The sequence below is a fragment of the Anastrepha ludens genome, chromosome 2 (assembly GCF_028408465.1).
Source record: "Anastrepha ludens isolate Willacy chromosome 2, idAnaLude1.1, whole genome shotgun sequence".
Taxonomy (NCBI): domain Eukaryota; kingdom Metazoa; phylum Arthropoda; class Insecta; order Diptera; family Tephritidae; genus Anastrepha; species Anastrepha ludens.
Genome location: NC_071498.1, coordinates 115,972,698 through 115,993,911, shown reverse-complemented (window position 1 = coordinate 115,993,911; position 21,214 = coordinate 115,972,698). Strand labels below are relative to the sequence as shown.

Here is a 21,214-nt window from a genome sequence, read left to right as displayed (position 1 = left end):
AAAGATAAAAAATAGCAGCTTTTTCAATGAAATAATAACAAGAATAAAAACAGTTGCGCAATTGAAGGCTGTGTGAATTTTGTACATAGGTACATGTAAGGGTTCCGGGATGAAATTTGTTAAAATTTGATTTCTTTCCTTTTTTAGGAATAAGTGGTTAGAAGCTTGTGATGTGAAGGAAGAAAATCTGCCCAAAGCGAAATTTACTTGTTCGAAGTATGGGATAAAACGAAAGCAGCATAACATTTAGACCAGAGTAGTTTAAAGGTTAGAAGTAGTTAGACTGCAGTTTTAAGGGGTTACACGCAGTTATGAAGCAAATAAAAGACGGGTTGTCAAGGATTTATCCTGAAGAAACTTCAGAATATTTTAATTTGAAAATTTTGGCCGTTATAAAAGCATCCTTCAAGAACGTAACAAAATTTTTTATTTATGAAAATGTTGATTATAGAGCGCGCTGCAGGCGATTTCTGGAACCTCCTTTAAAAAAAGACGATTTACGGTGTACATCGTAACTCAGGATTGGACTATCTGAAATCAAAAACCCCAACAAATTTTGTTAATATATTAGATTATCTAGTAATTAATCGTTCGGCTATTCAAAATAGTGAATTTTCACAAAATGGCAGCTTTTAAAAGAAATGATTTCGATTTTTACGTTAAAATTTGGCCGTAAATTGATTATAAAATGGAAAATAAGTATCAGATTTACAAAAGGAACGATTAATTACTAGAAAATGTATCTTTAAAGATTGAGTTAAAACGGTTGACCGATCAAACAAGCCGTTTTCGAGATATCGTGTACACCGACGTGAAAAAACACGTTTAAAGTTTCAATACCTACCTTAAAACGTGCCGAGGCATCTCTACATATTTAGGTATAACTCCGAAAGTATTGCTTAGATCTACTTCAAATTTCGTGCGTATACTTTTGAATATATGTAAATTACAAAAATGCAATAAAAAAAATCGATTTTTTTGAAAGTCATAACTGCGTATAACCCCTTAAAGTACCGTGCTTGTTTCATAAATTTTATTGTAGTCGATATATAGTTCCATAGTTTTTGCCACTACCAAGGATAATACGCTCTGATTCCCAGTATCTTTTTATGTCTGAGAATAGCCAGTAGACGCTGGGAGCCGGATCTGGCGCATACGGTGGATGTGGGAGCAATTCGAAGTTCAATTCACGAAGTTTTGTTACTGTGTTGATAGACTTATCACACGGTGCGTTGTCTTGATGAAACAAAACAGTGAGCAAACGCGCCACCCAACAGAGTTTTCTTATAGTCAAATGTTCACGTAACATAAAGCCAACATATTCCTTTGATATCTTTATAATGTCAGTTAATTCCGTAACTTCACTTTTCAATCATTCAAAACGATTTTGTGGATTTTTTTATGGATCGGAGCTCCCTAACACTTTTCAAGTCATTGCTTCGCTTGACCGGTATTTTTCGCCGTCATGAAGCAATGTAAAATTAAAACACCAAATCTTTTTTGATACAATAACAAAAGTAGCGTCACTCTTATCAAATAAACTCTTGAACTAATGAAATTTTAAAGACAAACGAAGAAAAGAAACGTTTGCAACGTAGCAGAAATAACGAGATGGATTGGAACTTGCAGAAGGCATGGAGGGACCACAGCCAAAAATGCAAAAACGCTGGAATGAGTGCTCGATGTTGGGATCTGCTGATATGCAAAACTAATCACACAAAATAATGCAATTCATGTACATGTATACAGGGTGAACGATATGAAATGTTACCTATTCAAAACACCATAACTTTTTGTGTGAAATTAGTTTTTATCAATTTCAAAGAAAAATTGTTCAAAAATGATTACAATTTTAACATATATTCACTTTAGCTCGATATGACCACCATTTGCCTTGACTATAGCCTTCAAACGGTCAAAAAAATGAGTTGCATTCTGCACGAATGTGATCTTGAGGTATTTTGGTCCATTCTCGTATAATCGCTTTTTCCAGCGCATCCATACTGGCATATTTTTTAGTCCTCACCTTGCTCTCCAAAATGGACCAGATGGAATAGTCCATTGGATTTGCGTCTGGCGAATTCGAAAGCCATTGTGTGGACGAAATGAAGTGTGGAACAGGATTTTTTAACCATCCTTGGTTCACACAAGCTTCATGAGACGGCGCTGAGTCCTGTTGGAACGGCCATGGTCTACGACATTGATTAATTAATTTCATTTAAGCTGAAGCGCTTAATCTCTACCTCAAAGAAGGTCGTTTAGGCTTCCAGGTAGTCCAGGCTGAAAATACGAATCTCGGACAGTGAAGAATGCAGGAAATGTAGGAAGCAGGGCTCAAGAGAAACTGTAGAGCATCTCCTTTGCGGATGACCTGCGTTATTCAAAACACGCTAAAAATATCTGGGGCTACCACAGTGTGAAGGATTGGAAGATATCGTAGCAGTTGATTGGAAACATGTCCTTAAATTCACAATGCAAACATGGTGCGCGGGTGGACTGAGTAAGTAATTAAGTAGTAATTCTTTATTTAATTTATAAAAGTCATTGTTTACAATTGATTGATGTCATACACAAATTCATTTGATAAATAAAAATAAATAAAGCAATGTATTCTGTCAAGTATCAAAATAACGGGAATTGCTTCATAAAACGCAAAATAATTGTTTAATCATCAAAATGCATTTAGACGCCTTTAAAATAAGCTCCTTTCGAAGAAATACACATCTGCCAACGATTAGTCAAGTCATCAAAGTACATTTTAAACGCGTTTGAAGAGATCTTCTTCAGCTCCTTCAGCGAATTCTCCTTCATGGCATCTAATGACTGCAAGCGGCGTCTGCGGAATGGCAATTTAAGTTTTGGAAAAAGGATAAAGTCACACGAGGCTAAATCCGGTGAAAACGGTGGTTATTCAATGATATTTGTCGAGTTTTTGGTCAAAAAAGTATTCAAAATATGAGCCTTGTGAGGCGGTGCGTTATCATGGTGCAAGATCCTTGAGTTTTCTTTCCACAAATTGGGCCGTTTCCTAAATACATTCTCTCTCAAACATCGCATAACTTCCAAATAATATTCCTTATTTACCGTAGAACCATTTGAAATGAACTCCGAATACACAACACCAGGATAATCACAGAAAACTAGTAGCATGACTCTCTTTTTTGACCGACTTCGACGTGGTTTTTCGGGTTTCGGCTCATGTCGATAGCGCCATTCCGCCGCCTGTTGACTGGTTTGCACGTTAAACTCATATACTCACGTCTCATCATCTGTTATGATGCACTCAATAAACGTTGGGTTTGAATTCACTTGGTCAAGCAGATCTTCAGCCACCTTCTTCCGATGAATTTTTTGAAAGAAATTCAACTCTCTTGGAACGAGTCGAGCAGCCACGTGTCTCATTGCCAATTGATGGTGTAAAATATTGCGAATGGATTCGTGAGGCGCGCTGGGATCACAAGCTCCTACCTCCCTGAAGCATAAATGATGGTTTTCCAGCACCATTTCCTTGACTTTTTCGTCGCTCTCATTCGTTGCAGACGTTGATGGGCGTCCAGATCGAGGCAAATCATCCACGACTTCTCGGCCCTCTGCAAAAACCTTATACCACTCGTAGGGCGATGTTTTTGATAAAGCACACTCGCCATAGGTTTCGTGTAACATTTTCAACGATTCGGCACACGAAATCCTGTTCGAAACACAAAATTTAAGACAAATTCTTTGTTCGATATTTTTATCCATAGTGAAAATCGCAGAGCACACCTGCGGATGACTGATATAACTAAATGCCAAAAACAAGTAAATTGACAGATCTCGCTCAAACTCTCCGACACTACCGAGGACAGTTGTACCAACATTCCATCAAAAAAAAAAAAAAAAAAAAAAATAGACACATAGTGAAACGCGTGCTTTTTAACCCTTTGCACTCGTATGTCACACTGGAGGTGACAATACTAATTTACTCTACAACTCGTATGTCACACTGGAGGTGACAATACTAATTTACTCTACAACTTGTATGTCACACTGGAGGTGACAATACTAATGTATGCCTGTAACCAATAGCACTAAATAACTGTAAAATACATACGGTATTCGAGATCTTACACAGTTATAATTTGTCAAGTTTTGTTAATCGAGTGCAAGTCGTGCACGGAATCAACATCAGATGTAGAGAATCGACTTGATGGAAAACTCCACATTTTAGTACCTCATCCGGGAAAAAAACATAATGATTGTATGGTCTGTTCTAACAGAAAAGCTAAGGGCGAAAGGAAGACAACTGTTTATTTCTGCGAAACATGCGAAAGACATCCTTTTCTTCACGTTGGAAATTGTTTTAAAAAGTATCACACTGTAAAAGATTACAAAAAATAAAACATTTTATATTAATAATTAATGAAATAAATATAATACGTTGAATTCTACGACTGTAAATTACTTTAATTCATTTAGCTAAAAATAATAACAAGTTGACACGCAACAACTTTGAAAATAAATCGAGTGCAAAGGGTTAAATGAACAATTCCCGATCGTTTTTTGACAGAATGTGGATAAGAATGTTTGTGACAATAACAATGTTGTCTGCCACATCTCTTAAATAAAGTAATAGTTGAACTCTGCAATATGTAATTCTTTATAGCATTATGTCTTCTTCTTCGTTTAAGTGCATAGGGAGCAAGTTTTCATCGCGTTTCTATAGGCTATTGCATTCAGTTTTAGCAATCCACATCCTGCTTTAAATGTTATTGAGATTTCAGCTAGCAGCGTATCTTCTCTAAAATATGATTCTTCTTTCGTGTGATCTAAGTTATCTAATTTGCATCATACTTGATTGTGCTTTTTGTTTTGCCATATTTAAATTTTGTAATTTCATGCTTAATAAAAGCTGGGTACAGCGATCTTGCCTGTCCCTAGCAGCTATTCTTTCTTCAAGCTTAAATCCGAACTCCATACCAAAAGACGTTTGTGCGTGAGTCTATTGCTGCTGTATTCACAAATGTGTTTCCACATGTATTTCATGTGTAGTTCTAGCGAATATGAGAAGCTATCTTTCATGTCGTTCGGGGTGAAGTTAGGTAATTTGAAAATTCTTTCAATAAAATAATGCGCAAGTTTATTTCTTCTTTTCTTCTTCTTCTTAGCATCACATTCCTTGGTGAACCCTTGCTTCATTCACAACCTTTCGCCACCCGTCTCTATCAAAGGCTACTTCCTTCCACTGCCGCACACTCAACTTTGCAAGGTCATCTTTAACGCCTTCGAGCCATATTTTGCTGGGGCGTCCCCCTCAAGTTTATTTACTTCTTTAAATATTTTCAACCCGATTGATGAGTTTTTCACATATTTGGAAAGGTTGATGCTTCCGTACATTTGTGTAAAAATTTGAAGCAAATCAGACGAAAACTGCGGGGGCTATAAAACTTTGATTGAAAGGATTTAGCCAGGGCAACTAGGTGCTAGGTAGGTTTTGGGCTAATTTGATAGATTTTTATTTTCAACCCGTCTGTTGGGTTTTTACATTTTTGTGGCTCTACACACAGCTTCCATTTTGCTTTGTATGAAATGTATGTTTCAGCTAAGAAATTGGCAATTAATGCTAGGTTTTGCTAAATTATTTCTAGCTTCCAAATGCTTAGCAAACGTCGTTTTGGGTGTGAGACTGGATCCGAGATATTTATATTATATTTTGGCACCTCTTTTATTTCTTTGCTTTTGTACCACCATTTTTCAGTCTTGCCTAGTTGACCGTCTTTTCTAAAGACCATCTCAGATTTTATTGAATTTATGTCCATGTTCCACTCAGCGCAATATTTGTCTAGTTTTTTGAACATCGATTTCATGACACTGGTATTATCTGACAGGAGGACAATATATTATATATATATACAATTAGCGCGTACACCCCTTTTGGGTATTTGACCGAGCTCCTCCTCCTATTTGTGGTGTGCGTCTTGATGTTGTTCCACAAATGGAGGAACCTACAGTTTCAAGCCGACTCCGAACGACAGATATTTTTATGAGGAGCTTTTTCATGGCAGAAATACACTCGGAGGTTTGCCATTGCCAGCCGGGGGGCGACCACTATTAGTAAAATGTTGTTCTTAACTTTGGTGGCCAGGAGGACAATATCATCAGCTTATTGAGGAAGGCGTACATTTAGGCGGGTGGACTATTTCAAAGCGCACAACTAATGAACTCCATGTGGTACCGGTATGGTAGAAATTGTTCCACTGAAACCAACGAATACATGAAATTGGCATTAAAATCATTCGTAACTGGAAATGTACAGAACAATTTTTAGAACCATCATCTTTGATAATCCACTACTTTCGACTAAAAAATGATCGCAGCTTTCGAAACAAGAAAAAAAAACAACAGCAGCGACTGAGATTTTTTGCTACTCGCAACTGTACATTTCGAAGTTTGTAGTAAAATTACTTTTAATGGCTTACATTTACACCGAAGTTTTTATGTAATGCACGTGCACACATACACAATCGTATATTTAAACTTTTTATGAGAAATCGCTGGCACTGCAGTTTTTTATTTTAACTCAGCATGAAAAATCGCTTCACAAACTACATACACACATGTATTGGTATATATATATATATATCTGTATATGCATACATGCATGAAAATGTACTTACCGCATACTTTTGCGCACATCCTGCGGTTCAGGTGGCCGCGGTCGATGCCTGCAGACGACCACAATACCCGCCACGATAATTGACGTTACAATGACGGCACCTATCGCCACAACGGCGGCCAATATAAGAAGTGTCGACTGCTGTTTATCATGTCCATGTACATCGATGCTGGCGCCCGCACCCACGCCCGCACCACTGCCACTAGCGCTGGCACTCAGGCCGCCACTTGAATGGTGTGTAGTTTCTGCTGGTGTGGGATCCTCGGAGAGTATAGACTCGTCTGTGTATCAAACATTGAATAAAAATGAATGCGAAAAGACAAACCAAAAATAAAAAAGAGAAAAGAAGAATTAGTGTTGAGGTAAGCAGAAAAAAATGAGTCAATAATGTTTAAATGAAGTATAGTAGCTACGTATGCATGCATGAGTATACTCGCACTGGCACACTTCGACAACTGTGAAAGCCACATGCCAGTTTGCAAGAATATGTTCACGCACTCTTGCACTAAATGCATACATACATACATAATACTTATCTATGTATATACACAGATATATTCACGAGTCTGCAAAATAAATGAGTGGCATACAAACCCACACTCACACACTGCACACTCGCACACGAGCAGCGTAAGTTGAAGACAGTCTCAATATGCTGGTGCTTTTTTCTATGTAATTTGCCATGCAAGGCAGTTTTTATTCATGCATTGGTACCATAGAAGTATGTCCTGAGTATCTATTGAATACATATACGACGCTAAAATAGATTTGCTCCATATTTGCTTGAAATTAGTTTACTTTAATCTCATTCCAAGCTTACTCGTAAGTCTCGCATCCTTCGAATTCATTCCGATATACCAATTCGTGATAATTTCAAACTAGGAGGTAAAGAATTCATGAGGATATTGTCAACAGGCTTACATAATTCTGGTTCTGCTTTATTCAGTTAAAACTGTCCTTTTTTACGAAATTCTTAAACAAAGTTAAGTTTTTTTGCTAGAGTAGGACGTTAAAATCAAAATGTAAGAATTATCAGAAAAGGCGCCGTCGCACCAGTGGTGTGTGAGACATGCTCTCACTAACACTATAACATTGCTTCTGCTCTGCTGATTTCCACCCTGAGATCGCTGTAAGCATTTCATCAAGGTGGAGCCGCGTTTATGTCTGTTGACGCAACCAGGCACCTGCGTCCCATTTTCTCTCTTGTGGGCGTATGAAGATCTTACTCCAGCTATAGTATTCACTCCTCTCACTGTTTTCATAAGAGGTTTGAGGGAAAGTCGAACATCAAAAAATTTGCGATAGTGCAGTATTTACGATCTATCGTCTTGTCTTCCGTCTGATGTCATTGTTATCTTTGTAGTGAAATCTGCTAGTTGCATTAGCTTTGATATTAGTACACTTAAGTATACTTGCTGAATAGTGACAAATGTGGCTGCCGCAGAGAAGAAGAAGATGAAGATCCTGATCCCCCAATCGTTGACGACGGGACTCTCGTTCGGCCACTTAACCATGACGAATTGAAGATAGCGATAATGCGGCTAAATAACAACAAAGCCGCGAGAGCTGACGGGCTGTCCGCTGAACTATTCAAACATTTCGGCGAGACGCTGGTAAGGTGCATGCAACTGCTCCTATTCAAAATATGTTCAAACAAATGCATGCTTTTCGATTGAAATTTAAGTGTACTTTGCCCAATCCATGAGAAGAGCGATCCTACAGTTGGCAATCCAACTACCGCAGAATTAGTCTTCTAAATACCGTGTACAAGGTTTTACCGCGCATATTGTGCAAAAGGCTGAAGCCCATCATCAACCAACTGCTTGGATCTTATCAGTGTGGCTTTAGACCTGGAAAATCCGCAATTAACCAGATATTCATAATATGCCTGGTCTTGGAAAAGATTCATGAAAGCGGAATAGATAGACATCATCTTTCCGTCGACTTCGTATTCAACAGCATGAAAAAAGAGTTGCCTATATGCCACGATGTGTAAATTTGGCCTCATCGCAGAACTTAATCGTTCAGGCACAATTTTTAATAAGAATGTACAACTTTTGCCGAATGCCGATGATTTTGACATCATCGGCGAATTCATTCTAATTACTTTATTATTCGAGTATTTTTTGGACTGCTTCAGTCCGTAATTCAATTTGCATAAACGCCCCGGATACTTGCAGTCTTTGCAGCCTTCAGGTTGACGCATGGAACCTCCGCACTTCGCCTTATATGTACTTCTCTACAGAACCGCTGGCATCATTTCTAGTAAACACCCTCTTGCTTCCAATAACATTTTTGTAGGCCAGTCTATCTACAAGTTGTATTTCATTAAAGAGTCGTCTCCATTGTGCACTATCAACCCCATTCATTGCATCGGATACCAAGTAAGGTTTTTCAAAACCCATATTTGAACACTGCGGAGGAATTACATTCATGAAAGAGTCGCGGCAAATCTCTTTTGCGTTTTTCAGCAACTGCTTCGCGCTCAATCCTACTTCCGTCGACGCTTTAACTCACTTCAACACCGTCAGCGATTGACGATTCCGGCTGCCCAGTTTTTATTTCGTTACATTTTTATACCGATCACAACCCCTTTTTTATTAGAATGTTCAGAATCATGGTCTTCATTCATATTCACATACGAGCTATTAAAGTTGTTTTCGAAAAATATAACGTCACTTCCTACAAGCTTTAGTGTGAGATGTGTAACCAACAAAGCAAACATTTACACATCTACCGTAAAATTTTAATCGGCCAGACCCATGTCTTGTTAATTCCCATGCCTTCGCAGCCAAAAACTTTTAAATGTTTAATACGAGGTTTTCTGCCATTTCATCATTCATAGGGTGTCTTACCTTTTAACATCTTTGTTGGGCTACGATTGCGAGTATATGCTGCTGTGTTAACTGCTTGCGACCATAGAGAATGAGGGAGATTTGAAAAAGATAGCATACATCGTGCCATTTCAGCAGCCCGGATCTAGAGATTATACCCACTGTGGTCTCGTAAATAATTCCCTCTTTATAAATAAATTTCTTACAATTATCACAAATACTCGTATATTTTTTTCCGCGTCGATTGCTGCTGAGGTGACAGTCTTTGGTCAGGTGTAAGCAAATCTTAGTCGCTGCGGCAAGACAACCCCGATTATCATGGAAAGGTCTGTTTTGATCGGTCTCGTGCATCCCCGTACAGTAAAAAATGTCAGTATATTCCTTAAAAGGTGTTGGATTTCAGTATTTTCGTATGTTCATTTAAGTTTAATCTTTAACTTGACCATATTTTTCATGAAACAGGGTATTAGGTAAAAGTCACTCTTACGATTTATTGCTATATCTTGCAACACGCTTCTTCGCTGCGGTATTGTTTCCACCTTTTTTTATGGTAAACTCGAGCGAATTTACCCCTCACTTAGAGCTCCAGTTGGTATGGCTAATAGCTTTTATGTTCGAGTAGAGCTAGGGCGTACTCATGTACATCTGTATGTATGTGTGCCCATAGACACAGTATATGTAATTTACGTACTACATACATGCACATATATGTAAATACTAGGGTGCATCACTTCTTTTACAAAAAAAAAATATATAAGAAATCTTTATAATTTTTCGACCGGCACTAAAAAATTATAGTAGTTTTAGATTTATGTCAAATTATTTGGGAAAAATTATGAGAGTTAAAAAATATTTGTTTATAAATAAAATAAGCAGGCCTTGATACTAAAAACTTAACTAACTTCATTAGCAGCATAAAGCGCTTAACATATCCGTAACTCAATCATCGTTCGTAATCCGCAAATACTCAGCCCCACTCCTTCTCCCCATCTCATTTATCTCCTTCCTCTCTCACTTATCTCCTTTCGTCCCATCGGTTTCCTTCAATTGTTTTCTTTGCAATGGGGTCACAAAGGATGAATTTGATGTCTTCTTCCAAGTGTGTCCACTCTCTGGGCAACCATTCTAACCTAACCTAACTTAGCCTTAGATAATATAAGAGCTTAGAAAGGTAAGAGACCTGCATAGATAAGGTTCCGGTGGTTGCCACACTCCAAAAGAAGGCCTAGGCTCATTATGATATTATATATATATATTATGATGTTTGAACTCAAGCCCCACCTCCAATTCCCATTACAGGTAAAATCATTTTGTCTCTCGAATAAACTATAAAATACTGTGAATGGCTGTTGATTCAAAGTCTGTAAGACTTTCAAAGAAGTGAGAGTTTGGACAGCGATATCGCATTTTGGCACAAGCGACAGGACAGAGGAACTGCTCAGTGCTCTTCACCTCCTCCGCATTTGTACAGCTACGACAGGTGTCATTTGAGGCAAACCACATATGTTTCCCAATTGTTCCCATTAGACAGTGCCCGGTGATGGTATCAACCGCCGTACTAATGGAAGGCCGGTGTAGATTGATAAGGGATAATAGTTATGTGCTTATTCCCTCTGGGTCAAGCCTGTTTAGTTAGCTTACCAGTAGGTTTCATGGTCCATCTACTGTTGGCTTAGGAAAAGTAATTCAACCGAATAAAGAATAAACAGATGCCTACAAGTTGGGCAGAATTGGTGGATTTAAAATCAATTTCGTTTCTGGCCAGCTCAACCGCGTTGAAACCCAAACAACACTGGTGGTGCACCGCTTAGCCAGCTCATTTAGTTCTACTATACTTATCAGAGTAGACAGACGAGTCCCTTACCCACAACGCAGCCTACCATAAAGCAATTAACCCATCATAAAAAACGCTGCTGTAACCGTGCAGTCGTAGACTTGAGTTCAGCTGCACCACTTCTGAGTGGATGTCACTGCCGACCTTATTATAATATTTAGTCTCTAACCGTCAGTAATGACAGCCGCTGGACCAGGACCAAGATCATTAACGTTATCCACTTCATATTTCTCTGGAATTACATATGTTAGGTTAGGTTAGGTTGAGTGGCTGTCTTGCCACATACTTAGGCCCGAATAGTCCCATTGTGATGCAACTGTAACTAGTCCTTTACACTTTTTAGTCTTCTCTGAATCAACCTACGTATTTAATGAATTTCAATCCTCTCAAGCAAGGCGAATCCGAGCATGGAAAGTCTTTTTCTGTATACAGCAACGCATGTTCACGATGGTGTTCCCCGGTTCCCTCTTCTTCAATATCTTGACAGCATTGGCAAAAGTCATCCCCAGTATCCCCAGTTTATATGCATGCCTTCCAATTAGACAAAGCCTTGTTAGTACCCCATTGCACTTCTCATGTCCTGTCTAGTTCCATTCTGGCCACGTTCGGCTACTTATTTAGCCAAAAGGTAATTACCCCCAACGGGAATTTGCAGCATTGATGGAGTGTCTATCTATTAATAATTTACACGTAGCTAAGGGAGTCGTTATTAGTGCATTTTCGTGATGAATATTTAGTGTTGTGCTTTCTCTTCCAAGCTCATCTACTTTTGAATTACCTTCTATATTTCTATGGCCTGGCACCCAAATGAGGTTTATTTTAAAATATTGCAATAATAATTTTGTGGCATCCAACTACCGTTTTTGACGAGTGTTTTACTGATTCTAACTGATTTCCAGAGCTGCCTGACTATACGAGTAGATAAACACTTTCCTCGTAGTTAGCGGTATCTTCTTTAAGAGGAATACAACCTCTTTTATGGATATAATTTCCGCTTTAAAGGCGCTATAGTCATTAGGCAAGCAAGAAGATGCACTGATGCGTAGGTTTTTTAGCTTTTCAGAGTAAACTCCTCCCCTCCCTGTCTTTCTAGGATTTGTGTGGGAAAATTATTTTCAAAACAGAATTGTAGAGCAATTTAATCTTGTTCCGTAGTGTTCCCGAAAGAGTTCCGAGAGCCCAAATCAGCATAAAATTTTTTAAAATTTTATATACGAAATGAAAATTATTTGATTTTTTACGCTGATTTTGACTTTTTTCGGATGATAGGTTCAACGGAAGCTTGAAAAGCTTAGCCAAATCTTGACCGATTTAGATTTATGAGATATCATTAGAGAAATATTTGCTCACGCCTTTTTTAGTTTTTGAAAAATTTAAGCATTCACGTCGGAAATTTTTTTGCAAATGTTAACATATCTGTGTTCCATTGATTTTATTGAAGATATGTTTAAACATTACTAACCGAGGCATTTTAAGCTCTAAGCCTTCGTTTGTCTTGTTTTGCAAACTACATTCCCAAAAGCTCACTTTGTTTATTAAAAACTAAATTTTTGGAAGTATGTATTTTCAAATCAGAGAACAAGCACAAGCAAATGCTATTATTTTTCCGAAATATATATTAATATTTTGGGAGAAGTCTTAAAATATAATTTATAAATCAGGTGGAAAACTCGCAGCTCTTTTTTGGTGAAGCACCCTGGTGTATGTATGTATATGTGCATATGTATGTATCATATTTATGTATGCTCATATCCATATATACACTCGCATCATATGTATGTATGTGTCTGTGTGCGCTCTCCTATATGGTGATGAAAATTGAAATTAGTTGAATGAATGTGGGTGTTAATGCTGCTCGACATTTACCCACACATCTACACACATAACCATACTTGCGCATATGAGATGCGATGGCTGCAAGCGAGGACAAGAAAGTTTATGGCTTTGCAAATGGGTAAAAATCAAGCGGCAGGCAGACGTAAATGTCTAAAAACTACTATGGGGTTAAAGGCTGACTGCAGGGCAGAGGATAATAATTTGCCAAGCCATTTCACAATTCTTTAATTTTAACGTATTGCTATAGGACTTGTGACTTCGAGTTGTATTTTTAAGGGCACACATACAGGCCAATTTATTATCTGCACATAATGCTGGAATAGGGAGGAGAAGCATGAGCGGATATGCCAACTGAAATATGAAAATTAATATTGCGAAAAATTTTGTTTATTTACTTAAAGAATGTGTGTATGTATTTTTCAAAGCCAATACCAAATACATAGCTTAAAAGTTGTCTTCTAAAATTCAATGCATGGCTTTCTTCTTTAAACATTTTTTTTGTAAATTTGTGCTTTGGTAAATTTGTAATGTATTTTGTAATGTATTTTTGTAATTTGTATGTAGGTATTCTGCAAAAATCGCATGGGAATTTAAAAGGAGATCTTTTTTTAGCAAACAATTTTTCAATTTTGATATTATTTGATTGATTGATTGATTGATTAAAAAAATAGAAGTTTTTCCTTTAAGAAAAATATTAAGTTTTCGTTTTAAGTGAGAAACGCTTCTGTGGCTTACATAATAAACACAATATGCCAAAAACTTACGTTTAACAGAAAATGGGCATACAAATGAAAAAATTCCTGTACAATCTGAACTTAAGCCATTAAGCTCATCATGCAATGATGAAGCGACGAAAGCATGCAGAGTTAATATTTCCTTAATTTATAACTTTAATTGCTGAATACAGTCCTCCAAGTCGTAATATTAAATCAGGCCTGTATAAACAACTACTGGTGAAGGATATGGGGAGGCTTATAATGGGAGGCGACTTCGATGCAAAGCACATTCATTGTAGATCAAAGCTTACAACTATCAAAGGCCGAGAACTTTACAAAACAGCAATAGAAAGTGGCTGTGAATTTACCTCAACAGGCAAATCAACTTATTGGTCAACATATCAAAATAAAACTCCAGACATGATTGATTTCTTTATTGTTAGAAAAGTTTGAAAAACCTTTCAAGATATACATTCTGTCAAAAAAATATCGGGAATAGTTCATTTAAAAAGTGCGCGATATCTAAACTTTTTTTTGCAGGAATGTTTGTACAATTATCCTCTATAGAGTCGCAGAGTTTGAGCGAGATCTGTCAATTTACTTCTTTTTGGCATTTAATTATATTAGTCATCCGCAGGTGCGCTCTGCGATTTTCACTATGGATAAAAATATCGAACAAAAAATTTGTCTTAAATTTTGTGTTTCGAACAGGATTTCGTATGCCAAATCATTGAAAATGTTACAGGGAGCCTATGGCGAGTGTGCTTTATCAAAAACATAGGCCTACGGGTTGTATAAGGCTTTTGCAGAGGGTCGAGAAGTCGTGGATGATTTGCCCCGATCTGGTCGCTCATCAACGTCTTCAACGGATGAAAACGGCGACAAAGTCAAGGAAAGGGTGCTAAAAACCATCATTTACATTTGAGAGAGGTAGCTCGTGATCTGAGCGTGCCTCACGAATCCATTCGCAATATTTTACACCATCAATTCGGCTGCTCGACTCGTTCCAAAAGAGTTAAATTTCTTTCAAACAATTCATCGGAAGAAGTTCGCTGAAGACCTAACGTTTATCCAGTGCATCATAACAGGTGACGAGACGTGGGTATATAAGTTGGACATGCAAACCCGTCAACAGGTGACTGAATAGCGCTATCGACATGAGCCGAAACCCAAAAAATCACGTCAAAGTCAGGTCAGGTCAAAAGAGAGAGTCATGCTACTAGTTTTCTGTGATTATCCTAGTGTTGTGTATTCGGAATTCATTCCATATGGTTCTACGGTAAATAAAGAATATTATTTGGAAGTTATGTGTAGGAAATGGCCCAATTTGTGGAAAGGAAACTCAAGGATCTTGCACCATGATAACGCACCGTCTCACAAAGCTCATATTTTGAATACTTTTTTGACCAAAAACTCGACAAATATCGTTGAACAACCACCGTTTTTACCGGATTTAGCCTCCTGTGACTTTTTCCTTTTTCCAAAACTTAAATTGCCACTCCGCGGACGCCGAAGGAGCTGAAGAAGATTTCTTCAAACGCGCTTAAAGGATGCTTTTTGATGACTGGACTAATCGTTGGCAGATGTGTATTGCTTCGAATGGAGCCTATTTTGAAGGCGAAAACATAAATTTTCATGATTAAATTATTATTTTGCGTTTTATTAAACAATTTCCGGTACCTTTTTGACTGTATACCAAAACCCCTAGAAACAATTAATTAATTCATAAAAAATTTTTGAATGTCTTAAATCTGATTTCGAGACACTCAAGGTGTACAGATCACTTAAAATAGTAAATATTTATTTTATGACTTAACCCATTACAGCATAACGTTCGATATGTCGGACATGAGTTAAATTAAATTTGTATCAAGCAAGTGTGATGTGGAGGTGGCTTAAAGGTTGTAATCGACAGAAAACTATTTCTTCAACAATGGCAACCCTTCATTTGTCGACCCATCGCAAAGAGTTCCCGTTATTTTAAAATTTTCAGTATAGCGGATTGCAAGCAGACTTTTTCGCGTAAAGGGTAAACTATTTTTTTATATTTTTTTGGTATATTTTTAGCAAACAATTTTAGTGACAATTGTTTATTAGTGCATAAGTGTGTTAGTAAGCAAAACATAAAAAATTGTGAAGTTTGCTTCATTATCAAGCATTTACTGTAGTATTTAATTGTGGCGTCCGATATATCGAACCTTATGCATAGCAGACTCTAAGTGGTTTGGTTTTTTGCGTTTTCCAGATTGACTGTAGATGACATTTTGAGCATTTTAGAGAGCGATGAAGGAAATATTAACAATGAAAATATTATTTACGTAGAGCCACCAATCGAACTTGAAGGCCAAGCCACAGATGAGGGCAGTGATAAATCGGATGAAGAGCACGATGCTAATTTGAACCATTTAGGACGTGAGTTATTGCGAACTAAGTGCGAACTCAGTCGTTTTCACACAAATAGGGGATCTAATCAAGATCAGTGCTTGCACGAGTCCTCTTCGAGTAGCGATAGCGAAGTTGATATATGGTTGCCTTTAGTTTAACCACAGGAAAAAGTGCTGAGAAAAAAACGTTTGGGCTAGGTGGAGATGTAGTCCTCACCCTTTAGACCTCTAATAATGGGATAAAAATGTATTTCTATAATTTCTTTACATCTTTAAGTTTGTTGAAGCACCTCCGAGAAATAGGATTTTATGCAACAGGTACTTTACGAGCCAATCGCACAGAAAATTGTCCTCTGAAAGATGTAAAAATATTTAAGAGTGAAGACCGAGGCTACACCGATTTCAGGACGGCCGACGAAGTATTTTTGTGTCGCTGGAAAGATAACAATGTAGTTACGGTCGCAACCAATTTCGAAAACATGACAATGACAACTGCCACGCGGTGGTCACACGTGAATAAAGCAAAAATTGCACTCCCCCAACCGTCTTTCATTTTTAACTAATATATAATAAGTATATGGGTGGAGTGGATAAATGCGATCAGGCGATTGCAAATTTGCGTACAAGGATGCGGATAAGGAAATGGTGGTGGCCAATTTTTGCCTATTTTGTTGCTGTTTCAATTGTAAATGGATGGTTACTTGCGAAAAAAGTTGGCTGTAATAAGGACACTGAGTCCTTGTTTGCATTTAGGAGGCATGTGGCTCGAACTCTGCTTGTGACACTCGGAACACCCCCACATCAAGGGCGAAAACCGGCTACACCATTGTCCTCTACACGGTTTGATTGTCTCAACCATTGGATTGTTCCAATAAATTCCGAACGCCGTTGTGCAAATAAGTGTGGTGGGAATTCAAAATACAAATGCCAAAAATGTGAAGTAGGCTTCCATCCTAAGTGTTTCATGGAGTATCATGTCGAGACCAATACCTAAATATATTTTATATATAATTAATTTACTTGTATTTCTTCATTTTCAGTAATATTTTAAATAAATTTCGCTAGAAGCATTTTTTTTATTTCTCATGAGATAGCTTGAGGTGCCGGTATGCATAACGTTCGATAAATCAGACGGCTTGTTTACAACAAACTGTAACAAATGTGTAACTTTTCTTTCACCACTCGATTTATGTGATCTCCATAACCCGAAATTTTCACAGAAATTCATTATAAGTATAAGGACAAACTTTATGCAGTAATGGGTTAATTTACTCATGTTTCTGGTTGTACAGAAGATTTTTGCCTTTTAAACACATCATATTCATTGCACTAATATGAGTAAATTATAAAATAAACCTCTTCAAACGGTGACGCGAAGATGTTAGAAATTAATATTTTCTAGATCATGCGATGGAAAATGTTTTGCAGCCAATATCTTATTTTGCTCGACTTAAATCATCTAGCGCACAGTAGGCAAACCCGACAAAGAAAATGTCTTTGGATTCGTTACATATCTTTAATCTTTTTTTGAACCTTTTCTTAGCAAAAGCTCCGAATGTGATAAAAAAAATATACGAGTTTCTATCAACCCTTTCCAAATGGATTTTCCGACTTTGAAATTTACTTGGAAGGAAATAAAAGACGCATCATGCAAGGCATTAAACCCAAACAAAGCGCCGAGCTACGATCTTATAACGAGCAGAGTAGATACTGAAGCAACTACCTGCTTGCGGCTCTAACTTCGTCGCGTATATATTTAATGCGATGATTCGAACAGAGTATTTGCCAATGCAATGGAAAGTACCAGACATAATTCTAGTACCTCAGCAAAGAAAACACTAGACCAGTAAGTCTGTTTCCTATTTTATCGCAAGCCTTCAATAAAGTCTTACTAAATCGGTTCAACCCTATAATTGCACAAAGAAATCGTATCCCTTTGCAACAATTTAGATTCTGGAAACACTATTCTACCAACTCTTTACATAATTTCGTTAGACAAGCATACGAAAATATAAAATACTGTGTTGCTGCCTTCCTAGGGGCCTGCCAAGCAAACTAAAAGTTAATCTTCTTCATCATATTTTTATGCTGTTAAAATCGTATTTACAAAGCAGACATTTGGGAGTTAAAATAAATGCAGAAGCTATCAATCTGTTTGAACCTAAAGCAGGTCTGACGCTGGGAAATGTTCTGGGACCAGTACTTTATACGTTTTTCACTGCCAACCTACCTTTAACAGTCGGCAAATATCCAGCCTCAGATGACGCTGTAGTAATGGCAAGAAATAGTCACACTTCAACTGCTTGTAATGAACCTCAACAAAACCTTGACAGTCTTAGCATATGGCTAAGCAAATGACGTATAAAAGCCAATGAAATAAAATCAGCGCAAATGACTTTCACGAATACTTTTCTCCCAGTGTATCTTAATTTCAGTATACCAAACTGACCACTCTAAATACTTAGGCACTCATTTTTCACAATCAGATATAATTTTTTTAAAACGTCCAACGTGCCGGCTAGTAGTAAATATTTGAAGTGTTTTTCGTTTTTTTTTTTTTATTGTTCAAATTTTGGTTTTGGCATTGTGCTGTGAGAGTTCAAATCCACTGCATCTATTGATGAGCTACAGCCACGCAAGCCACGCACCCCAATCACGGCGACCAATAATAACTTATCTATCTTCTATACTAATATTATAAAGAGGAAAACTTTGTTTGTTTGTTTGGTTGTAATGAATAGGCTCAAAAACTACTGGACCGATTTTAAAAATTCTTTCACCATTCGAAAGCTACATCATCCACGAGTAACATGGATTATATTTTATTTCGGAAATAGGGCTCGAGATATAGGTCAAAACGTGGACCCGGGTAACCTTCGGATGTGTATGTACAATATGGGTATCAAATGGAAGCTGTTGGTGAATGCTTTAGTCCAGAGTATTTTTCATGCCGCTCCGTGACTAGGGTCTCGAGATAGAGACCAAAACGTGGACCCTAGAATGTGTTTGTACAATTTGGATATCAAATTGAAGCTGTTGGTGAATGCTTTAGTACAGAGTATTTTTCATGCCGCTCCGTGACTGAGGTCTCGAAATATAGGTCAAAACGTGGACCCGGGTAACCTTTGGTTGTGTATGTACAATATGGGTATCACATGAAAGCTGTTGATAAGTGCTTTAATACGGGGTAATTTTCATACCTATTGTTGACTAGGGTCTCGAAATATATGCCAAAACATGGACCCGCCGTGTCTTTGCACCGAATTAAACCAAACTTACACACATTGTTAAGTAAGTATTGAAAATGGGTTTCGTAAAGTTTGGTTGTAGTTCGGAGCAGTGGCAACGGGTACAGCTTTCTTTTGAACCAGCCATAATGTCGCTTACTTTTTTAACGCTTGGGGCGGAACTCAACTGTCAAATTGACAGTGTGAGTTACAATGTGTCAATATTTCTTTCTGATTTGGATGCCATAAGGAAAAAACGTAAGTGCAACATGTAAAAATTGTTTGTGAATTTTTTTGGAGTGGATTTTGGAACAGTGAATAATTTCTTACGAAATTTGAGAATTTAATGTGAAATCCGAATGAAATTATGTGTTCGCGGAAAAAAAATTTTTTTTCGTTTTTTTTTTTGAAAAATATAAATGGATAATGGTTAAAAAAGCTCCAATGCTTAATAAAACATATAAATTGAAACGAAAAATTCATGGATGATCAGGAAAAAAGACGATTGTTTATTCATATGCGTTGATTTGAAATTTAAAAACAATCTTCTTTTTTCCTGATTTTCAATTTATATTTTATATTTACTCAAAAACAAATAGAAAAACAAAAAATATTGTTTATGCCAAAGCGCTTGAATAAAGAATAAAGAAATAAATAATATGAAAATCATACATTTTCTGTTCTAAACCATATCTATTCTATTTTAGTGTGCCCAGCGAAGGGGGCCGGGTTTGCTAGTGCTAAATATGGCCAGCAGCTATCTTTTGTGCAACGAGAAATTCTTTGGAAATAAGTACATATTCGAAGAACATGCAAAGGTATTAAATTTTGGATAAAAGTCTTCGCTGAAAACCCAATTGTGTCGGGTCGTTTTCATGCAGTACTTGGAATTCCATATTTTCGAGGTCACAGCGAAATCAAACGGTAAAGGTTAAGACGCGCATATGTTGGTAACGGTGCAACAAACTACCGTTTAATTTTATTGCTTCACTCGTGCTCAATTTTATTGCATTATGAACATTTCTCCTTTATCATCGATTGATATTTTTATTGAGCTGCTTATGAAATTCTCAATGTGCACCTTTAACCAACCAAAGTCTTTAAAAATCACTTAAGTGCCTTCACTGCCGCTTATTGGCTCATTTGCCTGTGATCGAATTTATACTCGTATACTTAATATTTAAGCATCAGCGGCATATTGTTTTATAGCCACGTTAAGCAGCAAAGCCACATAAATTATGGGGAAATAAATTTAAGATGCGAAAGTTTGCTCCACAAGCAAACAGTTAACGGGAACTCACGTACGCTGGCGAGTATCCTGCGACCTCTTTTGTTTATGCTTCGTGGTTTTCAGTGGCGAGAGTAGAATAAAATCGCCATAAAATATTGCCCACTGAGCCGGCTAGGCGCAGCTTTAAGCCCCCGAGCGATTTTCGATTCCAGCGGTGTAGGTCTATTAACATACACATGCACACATGCCTATATACATACATACATACGAATACGTGCACATTATATAGGGCATATGCTCATTTTCGTTTATGCACGTCTTTTTGTGAGAGTGGATGGGTGCGCGTACGCACAAATCCGGTGCTTGGCATATTGTGAGAATCTTAATATGCATGTGATTAGAAAAAGAAGTCATGATTCCAAGTTGCGGGCGCCTCCGACTTCCTAAATGTTTGCAGAAATACAGAAAAATTGTGGCTGTCAAAAATGCTTACTCATAGA

At 37.4% G+C, this 21,214-nt stretch overlaps 1 protein-coding gene across 1 annotated transcript in view; it reads right to left on the bottom strand.

Moving 5' to 3' along the window:
* Positions 1-21,214, bottom strand: part of LOC128871903 (hemicentin-1) — a 334,429-nt gene that overhangs the window by 94,547 nt on the left and 218,668 nt on the right. The window contains exon 14 of the mRNA XM_054114067.1: positions 6,654-6,933. Within this exon, the coding sequence (XP_053970042.1) occupies positions 6,654-6,933 (280 nt within the window). The remainder of the gene's footprint in view (positions 1-6,653; positions 6,934-21,214) is intronic.